The sequence below is a fragment of the Epinephelus fuscoguttatus genome, linkage group LG21 (genome assembly GCF_011397635.1).
Source record: "Epinephelus fuscoguttatus linkage group LG21, E.fuscoguttatus.final_Chr_v1".
Taxonomy (NCBI): domain Eukaryota; kingdom Metazoa; phylum Chordata; class Actinopteri; order Perciformes; family Serranidae; genus Epinephelus; species Epinephelus fuscoguttatus.
This window is the reverse complement of record NC_064772.1, coordinates 27,970,827-27,983,452: the sequence shown is the minus strand read 5'-3', so window position 1 is coordinate 27,983,452 and position 12,626 is coordinate 27,970,827. Positions and strand designations below refer to the sequence as shown.

Sequence of the window (12,626 nt, the reverse complement as noted above, 5' to 3'; positions counted from 1 at the left end):
CCGGTGGCTGAGATTTTTTTTTATTTTATTCTCCTGGCCTTATTTTCGCAGTGTCTGGTATAAACATCCTTTATGCAGGGTAGAGCAGCGGCTATGGTGTGTTCAGCTGAACAAACCACTCTTTGCAGGGCCTTGCAGTCCTGTTTCTGTACCAGGCAGTGATGTTCCCTGTTAGGAAGCTCTCCATGATGGAGGAGTAGGAATTCCTAACTATTTGAGGGGATACCGGGGAATGTCCTCAGCTCCCAAGTCAGGCCCTCTGTGACGTGGAGACCAAGGTATTTGAAGCAATCCACCCTCTCCACTGAGGACCTATTGATATTAAGGGGGGCGTAGTTCCTTTGCTGCTTCTTCCCAAAGCCCATTATCATCTCCTAAGTTTTGCTGACGTTCAGGACTACGTATGATAAAATAAAGACGTACAACAGACATGCTTTGTTGTTCAATTGATTTTATTTCTTTTTCTGTATATCAAAGAAAGCATAATGGAGACCAAACACAAAAAGGCAGATACAAGTGAGGAGGAAAAAATAAGCTTAATCAAAAATCTAACAATTCATAACAACACTGCCATTATTATTGTTCAATATTCATAGGAATACCATACTATTTTTGAGCAGAGAGGTGGCATTTAAAACCATGATGGATCAATAATAATCAAAAACAGTGATGGGTAGTAATGATAAATCGTATAAGTAGTAGTACAGTTATAACAATAGTGATAATCAAAGTGACAATGAAACATAAGAGAATAAAAAGCAGATCTCCATAAAAACCTATCTAGTTTGGACAGTGCAACACCGTGTCTGTGTGTGTGCGTGTGTGTAATCCCAGTCTTGAAGTTAAAGCACTCCAGTCCTTGCTTTACACACAAGATACAGTTTCCAACAGGAGTACAAGTTATTACTCATGAAAGGACATAGTTAGCCTCCTTGTTTCAAAATCCACACCAAGTGACTCTTAATGTCGTGTTAATGGCTGTGTTCGTTTGAAATGTCTGTAGCTTGTGCAAAAATTGTGGACTAGTGCAAGTGTCAAGCCGTGGGATGTCCTTTACAGTTTGCATTTACCTCTCCTGCTCTCTGTCGACCTCAAGATTGCTTTTTGGTTTTTGAATGACAGAAAGCAAAGGGAGGATTACTTTGGAATATCAGTTATTTTTAATATATTTCTTTACAAAAGTTCATGTTTTTAGTTTTGCATTTTGTTAAAACTATCAATAGTAACATTAATATACAACTTAAATTGAAGGAAAACATCTTTAGTATGTTATGTGTCCTTCAACACAGCACCATCTTATTAGCTCTCAGTCAACACATTTAATGTTTCCCAATTTGCTTTCAAGATTTGAGTATCCATTAGTCCCTTAAGGATACTAGTAATACCCAACTCTCTCCCTTGTCATGATTTCCAGATATTAGATCTCATTTCACAGCACGTACATTACCAGAATTAGTAACTCTGTATCAAAACGGAACAAAACGAGGGGGAAAGAGTATGGGAAACAGCCCATTTCAAGCCCTGTTCTCTTTAATATTTCTAGTGGCTTGGCTTTTGACCTAAATAAAAATCTGTTAGAACAGTTTTTAATTGCTTCTATTGGCGTTTATATAAATATTAAGGTAAATTAAATGAGTACTTACCTCCCTGTCTTATGCACAGTATTCATGACAAAGAAAACTGCAAGTTAAAAAAAATCTGTCTGACCCTCTGTGCCAGGTGAGGATGAAATTAATTCACTTACATTATATGAGGATCACCTGGGCTTGAATTTCTATACCTGGTGGTGTTTCTTTTTAAGGCTGTCATATTTCTAATACACCCACAGTAGGTAAAAACATTTATTTCCCCCAACAGGTTTGAAGAGCTGCATTTCAAAATGACACATACACCATTCGGAGGGAAATGAAAATCCACAGGATCAAAGAAATTCGATTTATAAAAACAAGATAGTTGGTAATTATGTAATTATAGTCCTTGGCCAAGAGAGTGCTGACAACTTTACAGGCAGGATTTGTGATGTTCTTGATACAGAATATGACATTCAAATATTTCCCCCAAAGATGAAAATAAAAGCATTTTGGAACAGAGCTCTTCTTCAGTTACACACCCAGGTCTGCTTCTTGCACATAATGCTCACACCTAAAGCATGTTTCATTGGACTAGCAAAAAAATCAATTTATTTCATGTGATTTATATTAAGGCATCCGACATGCATTAATGTATCTTTCCATAAAGACACTTGCATTAGAATGCTTAAAAACATTTCAAACAAGGTAAAAATGTGTCAAAGTGCGGTATGCCAAGATTCTACCTTCCTCCGCCTCTTTTTGCCCCGTCTATTTGGATTGTCGTGAAAACTATGAATATGTAAATGGGTACAATTCAACAGCCCTATTCTCTCTTAAAGTACCTCTTTTTTTTTTATCCCAAATGAGTGGACACAACACTCTTCAGATGACACTCCTGTAGCAAATAAAAAGGTGACAATTAATACCAGTTCTTCCTCTCCCAATGGTTCAGTCCAGTCATATTAGATCCAAGAAATCTTTGCCCTAAAAGTGAAAGTAGGCATGAGAAGGAAAAAAAAACAATTCCACAGGAGAAAACTGGAGTTATTTATGCGAGTATTTCATGTTATTATCCCAAAAAGTATTTCCGGGCCTACTGTCAAATGGCCACTTCCAAAGAGGAAACGCTTTTGCATCAGTCTTTAGGGTAGCACAGTTCAAGCATGGCAAGTAGAGCGCCTTTACAAATTATAGGAAGGTCATTGAAGTAAGGTAATATATAACCACAGGCTTAGGACCAAAAATGTTGGGATAAAGTGTGTGAGGATTGAGGGAGACTTGAGATGTGTGCATCAATTATCAGACAGCAACTGAGTGAGTGTGAAGCAGCATGGGATCAGTCTGCTGTTGTATTGGATTCCAGGTAACTCTATAGATTAACGGAGTTTGAGTCTGTGAGGGTTGAGCAAGGGATAGCGGATGTAGGGGGAGCCAACTTCAAAAACTAAAGAATATTAGCTTTTGAGTATTAGTGCTCAAATTTGTTTATTAAAATCTGAGGAGCCCAAATGGGTCCGAGAATAGTCAGTGTGCAGACCAATCCTGATCTGAGTCTTTTAACTGTTGCTGGTGGCCGTCGGTGGAGGCGACTCAATAACCATCTCCCCTACCGAACTGGTTACCGGAGTAGAGTGAGGGACCTGTGAGACCGACACAATGCTGCCAGGTCCAACGCTACCGGTTCCATTCTTGTTCACGAGTGTCGTCGGCTGGCCAAAGTTAGTGGTTCTCAGGGTTGCCAGATGACGTGGGGAGAAGACGTGGGCCCTTGCTGCAGCCCGGGATTCAAAGGAGATGTTGCAGGCATCACAGCGGCCTGTCAGGGTCTCCTTTGGCGCAGGCTGGCCGGCCACTGGGGAAGCTGAAGGTTCGGTAATTGTCAGCTGAACAGGTTTGGGCAGGATGGGACGATTGGCTTTGAAAGCGTTGTACTGCAGGTAGCTTGCTGAGCTCATGTCCACCTTCCCACCTGAAAGAGGAGACTGGGAATTGGAGAGTAGGGTGGAGAGACAGGACCAGAGATGGAAAAAGTTTAATGTCATATAATATTAAGTTCAAATTTTGTTACAGGTTTCGACTGAACCATCTGACTAAAATTCAAGCCCTCTATAAAACTGCTATACGCACAATTTAGCAATTCTGTATTTTGACATCAATATTTTGTTTAGATGTTTGTTTTTGTAGACAGCAACACATGTGTTCTTGAGCAAAAGGTTGAGTGCTCAAAACTAAGCAATAATTGTACTCCAAAAACTCAATATATACTATATTATTTTGAGTAATACCACAAACTATGGTAGAAACACTGAATGTCAACTGCAGTGTATACTGCAGAAAAAAATTAATATGTAAAACAAAAACATAAATGACCTGAATTATTATTTGCTTGAAATAATTTAATTTCATAAAATCTTGTAAAACAAAAACAAGAAGTGAATCACAATATTTTTCCTTTTAAAGTCAATATACGAAATAAAAGCCCAGCCCTAGAATCAAAAAGGTGCAAAGCAGCAATAATGTGTCAAAGAGGAAAGGTTTCCTCATCAACATACCTTGCTATATATTTAATTACTCTTTATTACTGTATAAACAATAATGAGTTTTTGTACCAAAGTCTTTAAAATATACTATGTATGTAAGTCTACTTGCCAACTTACCATTTTCTCTTGCTGCAGCCTCCAGCGCTTCTCCTTGGCTCTGGTGTTTTGGAACCAGATCTGCACCACCTTGAGTGGCAGGCTGAGCTCTGTGCCAATCGCCTCGCACTCCATGGCATTAGGGTGAGCGCAGGTCTCGTAACAGGACTGCAGAATGGACAGCTGTAGGCAGGACAAGTGTGTGCGTGGTCTACGGCTGGATGAATGGGGCAGAAAGCTGCTTTCTGTTGGACTTGATTTAGCTATGATCGGGGTGGTGGGGCTGGCCACTTTGGCAGAAGTGGGGGTATTTGGGCTAACTGGCGCGATACTGGGAGTGGGGGGCGGGGGGATGGTACGAGGAGGTGTGTGCGTTGGAAGAGCCAATTGTTCTCTTGACAGAGTGTTAATCTTAATGGGGATCTTGGGGGTCCAGTAGTTGAGCCCGTTCTGTTTTTGTGGCACCACGGTTGTGGCAGGGGGCCTGTTGTTGATGGGAGTTGTGGGCAGCTTGGGAACCATGCGGTTAGTGGTCCCTGGTCCAGGACCCATCTCATTTTCATTGTCTTTCTCCTCATCAGTCTTTTCTTCCTCGCTTTCCTCTTCTAGCTTTCGTTTTTGGGCTGGTCGCGGGGCAATGGGGATTGGATCCTTGGGTGGTGCTAAAAGGACAGGGGTGTTGACTTTGGGTGCAACTTTGACCATAGTGACGTTGCTGGTGGTTTCGAGCTTGGTCTTTGGCACTGCAGAAGCACTGCTGCTCACAGGAGAGACTGTGGTAGAGGAAAGAACCTCCTTGGGCTTGATAGGAACTGGGGCTATTTTTTTCACCACGACAGGTTTGCCCAGTTCCTTTACAGGCTCTCTCTCTGTTTTTATGAGGGTGCGCACAATTGGAGTAGTTGTAATGCACCCAGTGTTATTTGAAGCAGGCTTGTTGGAGAAAATGGGCTTGGAAAGAGGCCAGGTAAATTTGATGAGAGGTTTGCCAACCGCTGCCAGGGTCCCATCACTGATGAATCTGACTTCGCCCTTTCGTTCCCTTGCCCTCATGTTCTGGAACCAAATCTGAACAACCTTCTTTGGAAGGTGGACCCACTCTGAAATCTGTTCAAACTCATGTTTCCCAGGATTTGGGTCTTTGAAATAGCAGCCATACAGAATGTCAAGTTGTTCAGCTTGAATGATGGTCCTTGACCGTCGCATATCCCGATACCTTTTTCCTTTGGATTTCCTCTGCTGCTGCTCCTGCTGCTCCCTCTCCTTTACCTTCTCTCTTTCCTTTTCTCGCTCCCTTTCCAATAGTGTGGCGTTCATTTTCTCTGCAGCCCTCATGTAAATACTGGACTTTGTCATGTTGTTACAGTTCACCAAATTAAAACTGCTGTTGGTAGAAGGCATGGAAGTAACAGGTTCAGGCTTCACCTGGACGACTACCAAACCTTTGGATGTGGGCCTCAAGCCAAGCCCATCCAGCAACTGTCCCTTCTGTGCTGCAATTTTATCAGCCAGAGATGATGAGGATGAAGCAGATTTTGAGTTGTTTTTTCCCATGCTGAGATCCAGAGCGGACTCACAGTCACCACCATTGGGCAGGTAGTGGGAAGTTTGGCTGTGGGAGGAGAGAGACTGTGAGAGAAGAGAGCTGGAGAAGCGTGTGATCGTTGGTGGGTTAGAAAAGACGGGTACTTTGCTCCCATCAATCACTGAAGGAGTAAGAGAGAGAACATAGGGGCTTAGGAACTGAGTAGAAAAAGGAGCAAGGGACAGGGGAAGCGTGTGGAGAGCGCTGGTTGGAATCTCAGTGTGGGTCTGTGAACTTGGAGGATCCCCTTGGGCCTCCAACTCTAGATCCACATCTGGGTCCTGTCTCTCCTTTTTCACTTCCACCTCATCGCGCTCAAACTCCCCCTTTCGTTTTTTCCTCTTGGCTCCCTGACCCCCTCCGCCCTCCTCGTCTTCATACTCGTCCTCTGCATCAGAGAGAAACACAGTTGTGGAGCGCAAGACCTTTCCTCCACCTGGCCCTTTATCACCGTGGACTTCCCACTGAGCTTCATCTTTAGCAGGGCTCTCAGGACCCTCCCTCAAAGACCCATTCTGACTTTCCTCGTCAGACACAATGACAGAGGTGTACACCTCATTTTCTGAATCAGAAGTGAGACAGGAATCTCCCTGACCCTTCCTTCTCAAATCCCTCTGTCTGCGTTTCCCTCTTGTACTAGACAAATCCATCGCCTGACTACCTGATGCTTCAACATCATCCTCACCTTCTGCTATAACCAGTGAGCTTTCCTCATCATCATAGTCAATGTCAGAATTTTGGGCATGTCTTGTAAATCCTGCCAAGCTTTGCAAGTGTTCTACCTCTGTTGCCCTCTGCCTCTGTTTTGCATGTCGGGCTTGGCTCAACCACCTACGTACCTCCTCCTCAGAAAGCCCTACCTCTCTGCCCAGCGCCTCACAGTCCTCATGGGGAGGACTTGCAGCATCAGCCTCACTACGTGACTCAAAGAAGGCCCAGAGCACTTCTGACTGGAACTCTGACAGCACTGGAAGGTCTGGATAAATTGATCCCATTGCATTACAATGGGGTCGAGTTTGGTTGTTAGTTAAGGCATTTGTACTCGGGCTGGATTTTGGGGTGCCAAGTGAGCCACAAGGGCTATTGCCTGATTGTGATTTTTGAGGAGTTGAATCAGGGCTAAGTGTAAGGTTTAAATTTAAAGGACTGAGGCTTGAGTTGCTGGGCACAGATGCAGAAGGCGAGAGATTCTTATTGCGGAGGCTCTTCTCTGTGCCCGCTGGGGAGAGATTGAGGCTAGCTGCTTTATCACCTTCCAGGTCCAACTGATTAGTCGAGCTGTCTCCATCTGTTGTGCTATCTCTATGTGCCTTCGCATTGTCTTCATTATTCTCAACCTTCACTTTGCCTTCTATATTAGGACACTGTGCAGATTCTTTACTGTCCTCCTCCTTAAGTTTTTCTGTTTTATTGTTCTCTGTAGTCCAGTTATTCCTGTCCTTGATCTGATCTGAGACCTCCTCTTCAACAGTCTCACTATCCTGCCTTTCTTGTTCTTTCTCACACTTCATAGTCTGTTTTTGCTCCTCCAGGCAGGGCTGTATGTTTGTTGGAACTCCTGCAGAGGGCCACTGGTTCTGTAAGCTGTTAAGTCTTTGGGTTAGGAGGGCTTGCTGGGCTGTGCTGAGACCTACGAATGGCACACACTGGGTTAGGAGCTGGCCCTGCTGGTTCTCTTGGTGCTGCTGGGTTTGGGCTTGGAGCCCATTCAAGATCAAGGGCATGACCATTTGAGGTTGAGGCACAAGCTGAGGCACGGCGGCACCAGGAGCAGCACCGGCCGTGAACAGGGAGGGGAGGAGGGAGTGTGAGAGGGTGTTGGGACTGGATGTGAGGAGGGTGAGAAAGGCTGAGACCGCCTGAGCTGAGGCCACAGGGGAGGTGAGGAGGGAGGGAGCCACTTGTGAAGTTTGGATCTGCTCTCCGTCCTTTGTAGGAGTAACCATCAATGTCCCAGGAGCAGCACTGTTGGTGGTGGTAACTAACTGACTGGTTCCACTTCCAGATGTGGTCACTACAGTGTTTAGAGCACTGGTGGTGGTACCTCCCAAACTAGCAGTGGCAGCTGTGCTGTTTGCAGCATGTGCGGCAATTCCAGCATTTCTGCTGCGGGTCTGGTGCAAGACAGATTTCATATGGCTCTCAAGGGTGATGGCATGATTGTAAGAGACTCTACATATAGCACACTGGTAGGGCTTGTTTGATATATATGGCCGAGACAGGACAGGAACTGAGGGAGATGGGGGATCAATGTCCCCACCTTGTTTTGCAGAGCCTGTTGTCATCCTCTGAATGTGGGATGCAGAGTTGTAATGAACTTTCAAGGCAGTTCTGCCGGGAAAAGTTTCCAAGCAGGCATTGCATTTGAATGACTGGGTGTTATTTTCAGCTGGCACACCATTTTTACCAACTGACTTTTCACTAGCGTCTGGGCTTTCTGTGTTTTCAGTTGCGTTTTGCTGTTTGGCTCCTGTGAGTTGATTTCCCTCCTCATCTGGCTCTGGCTCAGCTTCACCTCCCTCCTGTTCCATTATTCTCTCTTCCTCCATCTCTTTGTCTCCAAGCGTCTGGGTAGCGTCTGAACTCTCACTAGATTGGCAGGGATCTGAACTGACGTCTTCAGCGTGCTCCAGTTGTGAAGATTCAGCACCTGATAAAACAAATACACAGGTTTAACTTTTATGTTTGAGTAGATGGAATTCTAACTGATAACAGAAGTGAACATTTGCATACTGAAAGTAATAGTTTACACAATTATAGAGCTACAAACAGATCCACACTATAATAATTCCATTTATGGAGTAAATCAGGTTTGGTTGGGTAAAATATATCAGTAATTACACACTGCATCAGAGTCATTATGAGAACATAAAGAAATGCATGAATGTGTTTTTTTACAGTCCTCAATTTTGTGATTTTCTTCTCATGACTTAAATACTTTTTTTTTTAAAAAAAAGTATTTTTCACACTCACCTGTAGACTTATGAGCACTTTTGTCCTCTTCTCCTCTTCCACTGGCACCCTGTTTTATAACAGCCTGTTAACAGAAAATGAAAGGCGAGGATCAGCAACATTCCCATTGCAAACTTAACTCTGCAACGTCTCCATTCAGATGAGCTGAATGCTATGTAGCTTTTGAACGGCTCAGCATTTGGGCGTGACTCATTGATGTGTGGTTATATTACACATAGCATGCTTGGCAAGCCTTTAATTTACAAATTACCCTAAAGACATAAATTCGGCAGTCTTTGATCAATTCATCCACCAATAAAATTCCCTCTATTTCTTAACACTTGACATACTAAATTGTCATCGACCCATTACAAACAGTGTGTTCATGTAGGTGCTTAGTTTTGTTTTTGCTTTGTTTTTTTCCTTCTCAGGAAATACTTTCACATTGACATATCTGGTAACCGGTTAGTCCAAACAATGAAGTATTAAAACTATCCAATTAATGAATACTAAACTGCTGACTGCCAAACGTTAATCTGCACAAAAAGTCATGAACAGAAACATCCTCAACATTCATAATTCAAAATACTAATTACTAATGTATTAACAAATTCTGCATAAGTAAGTGTATATGTTCCGCAGTTGTGTTAAAACGAATTCAAATTACTTTAAGCTTGGGTTCTCTAGATAATAATTTTATTAAGACACATATTAGACCATCTATGTTAAGACAGACATAAGTGCAATGTATTACACCATGATAAGAATTTCAACGAGCGCTCACCCACAATACTACCTATTATTACCTACCAATAATGTCTTATTAACCAATAATTACACATTAGAACATCAAAGGATAAATATTTTGTCTCACTTGTCTTTATTTTTTATGGTGCAAGGGTGACTAACCTAGGGGATTAATAATGTTATCCATCATTGAATGGTTCCTCTCTCACATACTATAATATATATGAGAGAGGGTGGACAGAGTAATAAAAACAAATTATAACACAGTAGCCTAAAAGTGAATACTGATTTGGTGAAGTCTGTATGTTTTCAAGAGACATTTTAAATGTTGGTAAAAGTTGTGACCACTTTGAAATTGCAGTTTTTCCTGCCACATCACATAATTTGTATTTACTGCAGAGCTACAGCATTACAACACATTTGATATTTTGTCCAATCCCTGTATATCAGCCAGCAACAAGTGGGCTCATTAAACATTACGGTCATAATTGATGCACTACCAAAAGTAATTAAGTTCTGCCTTTCAGGGAGTATAAGACTAGCCATACCGCCCAGCTGTACTTACAATGTCCAGCAGTTTGTCAACACAAGATGGAAGTACGCTGTGTTGCTCAGTGAGATGCAGAGATAGGGAGGATCTGTTGGGTTGCCTTTTTTGGCACAGGGGGCATAGCCACGCTGCCACCCCATTACTTTCACTGCTCACTGTCTCACCAGCCTCCTCCTAACCAAAAACAACAACAACAACAAAAACAAATGTAAAAATGCTAGAGAATACTTCTCTTTCTTGAGCGGTTACCGTTTATCACAAATGCAGAATAGAAAAGAGGATATAAAGTCAAATGTGATGTGAGGAAGTAATTTAAGCAAGATCAAAAGGGGAGCTGCACCCACCAAGACAAAAGTACACACACCTTAGGTAGGTGACCAACATTTATCATGCATTGTCATGTTTAACTATTTGAACCTACAATCAGAGGCCGGTCACCATACACTTATATAGGCATATCTTGTTTAACAATAAAACTAATCCCAGATCAGTATCTTATTCTTACAGGTCTCTGAAGTTCCATTCAACATTAGCCATGCTTTGTAGGTAGGTTCCCAACATTATGTCTGTTAAGACTGTATCAAACAACACAATAATGCGGTTATTGAAATTACGCCTTTAAAGGAGCATGCATGTAGTGCCTTTGGTAGGTTTGACATTGCAGTATTGTTAACTCTAAATAAAAGATTCACTGTTTTATACATCTTTGCAATCAATCCAATTTCTACAAACTGATCTGGCATCACATGTGCAAATCAAATGTATTAAATGCAGAATATAGTGCAGCAACAATCACAATCATGACATGCACTGCTTAATAATTTACAATACAGCCTGTAAAACCACTTATTTCTCCCAGTTTTGACCAGCACAAGGAATGTGGTCGATATATTAAATATGATCTGAAATCATACTGCATAAGCCTCAACGTGCATGATCAAATAACTGTAACTCCCACGCAGTTTTAAGCAAGTCAAAATAGACCACTAGTCTGGATTTTACCACACGGCTTTGATGTATTTTTCCTGCAAGCATTCATGATCCAAAACGCAACGAAGAGAGCAAACCATGCCCATGAGGAGAAATACCAACACAGCCACAATCCTCACTTCCTCGTCATGCCAATTAGCAAGCTAGCAGGGTTATATGAGCAGATAATGTTCCGACAAGTCCATATCTGCATATTATATCATGTTCAAGAGCTCCTCATCAAGAGTTTCATAATTAAAAGCTAAGATATAACCAGACTGACGTTTCTCTGCTCATAGTTGCCTAATTAATGAGCAGTCTAATTAGCTATGCCGACCAGAGACGAATCAATTAGCTAGCAAGCTAGGTTGAGAAGCCCCCCCTGTAACGTCGCATTACAGTCGTGTTTCTGGAAATGCTGGTTAGCTGTTAGTTTACAGAAAATAACCCCGCAGTGATAGCCAGACACTTCTCCGAAACTGCAAAACACAGGGCAGACGTGTGCATTATCTCGCTGCTGGCTCTCTGGACGTTCAGCAAATTAATAAACAAAAAGGGGTTGAGCTAATAACAGTCGTGTCACTTTGCTAGCTAGCCTGTTAGCAAGCAGAGATAATTAACCGCTCCTCAAACTGTCTCCAACTGGCTAGTCTCCACTCCCTACAAACTCTGCCTGGTCCAGGTGGGAACTGCAGCTTCAATACACCGACCGAGTTCACGCAGGATAGAAAATAGTCTCACTAGGCTTCAGATCAAAAACCTCGGCCTCGAGTTATATCCTTACCCCTCTGATTGTGGGCTGCCAATCGGGCATCTAGTGTTGCACCGCCCGCCGCCTGCTGCTCAACAGCGCAAATTGAGGCCTAGCCGGACTAAAGCCATTTAATTAATGAACGTGGGCTCCGTTTACAGATGTGTTAGAAAACACTCGCACCCCCTCCTCCCTCGCCGCCCAGCAGACCCCCTTTTGACGCGTCCTAGCGCTCAAATCCATACCTTAAACACTCACGGTGCAACACATGGCCATTTAAACTATCATTTTAACAGCTTCAAGCCGTAATTGGCGAAAGAATTAAACGCTAAAAAGCTACTTGAAGCGGAGTACGTGCGCCGCGGTCGCCTCGACGATGGGGGTGGTGTAGGGAGAGCAGGCGAAAGAGAGACGAGAGGCAGAAAAAGTTTGGGATTTAATGTTGGATTTCTATAAGGGATCGGATTAGTATGGGGCACAATCCGTCGATTGCTCGATCCTCTATCAGTCGCAGGCCACTCTCCGCGCTCAAATCAGCACAATTAACCGATCGCGAATGACGTTTAATTAAGTTCAGAGCAATTAGCTAATGCGTTTTTACCTGCATGGTCGCCGCTCCAGCACGCACACACACACACGCTTCCTCCGTGGCTCCTCAGAAGTGAAAAGTTTTCTTGCCTGCCCTCCCTCTCTCTGTGTCTCTCCTCTCTCTCTCCTGTTCTCCCCCTCCCTTCATTCGCCCTATCCCTCTCTCCTTCCCCTCTTCCCTCTAGTAAACAGACCACAGCTCCCCCCAAGGCTGATTGCTGACATTCAGAAGGGACAGGCACGGCTATCAAATCCCTTATGTAACCCCGCAGATATT

General features: G+C 43.1%; 1 protein-coding gene across 2 annotated transcripts; it reads right to left on the bottom strand.

The window, feature by feature from the left end:
• Nucleotides 1-434: 434 nt before the first annotated feature.
• Nucleotides 435-12,496, bottom strand: zfhx2 (zinc finger homeobox 2). 2 transcript variants are annotated; one of them, XM_049564536.1, is made up of 5 exons: nucleotides 12,363-12,496; nucleotides 10,057-10,215; nucleotides 8,766-8,829; nucleotides 4,229-8,442; nucleotides 435-3,553 (listed from the first exon to the last, which is right to left on the bottom strand). In XM_049564536.1, exons 1-5 carry the CDS (start codon nucleotides 12,366-12,368, stop codon nucleotides 3,128-3,130), a joined length of 4,869 nt encoding a protein of 1,622 aa, XP_049420493.1. In that variant the 5' UTR covers nucleotides 12,369-12,496; the 3' UTR covers nucleotides 435-3,127. The 2 variants fall into 2 exon arrangements, with proteins under 2 accessions (XP_049420493.1, XP_049420492.1); XM_049564535.1 differs by lacking the exon at nucleotides 12,363-12,496 and adding an exon at nucleotides 11,795-12,132.
• Nucleotides 12,497-12,626: the final 130 nt, after the last annotated feature.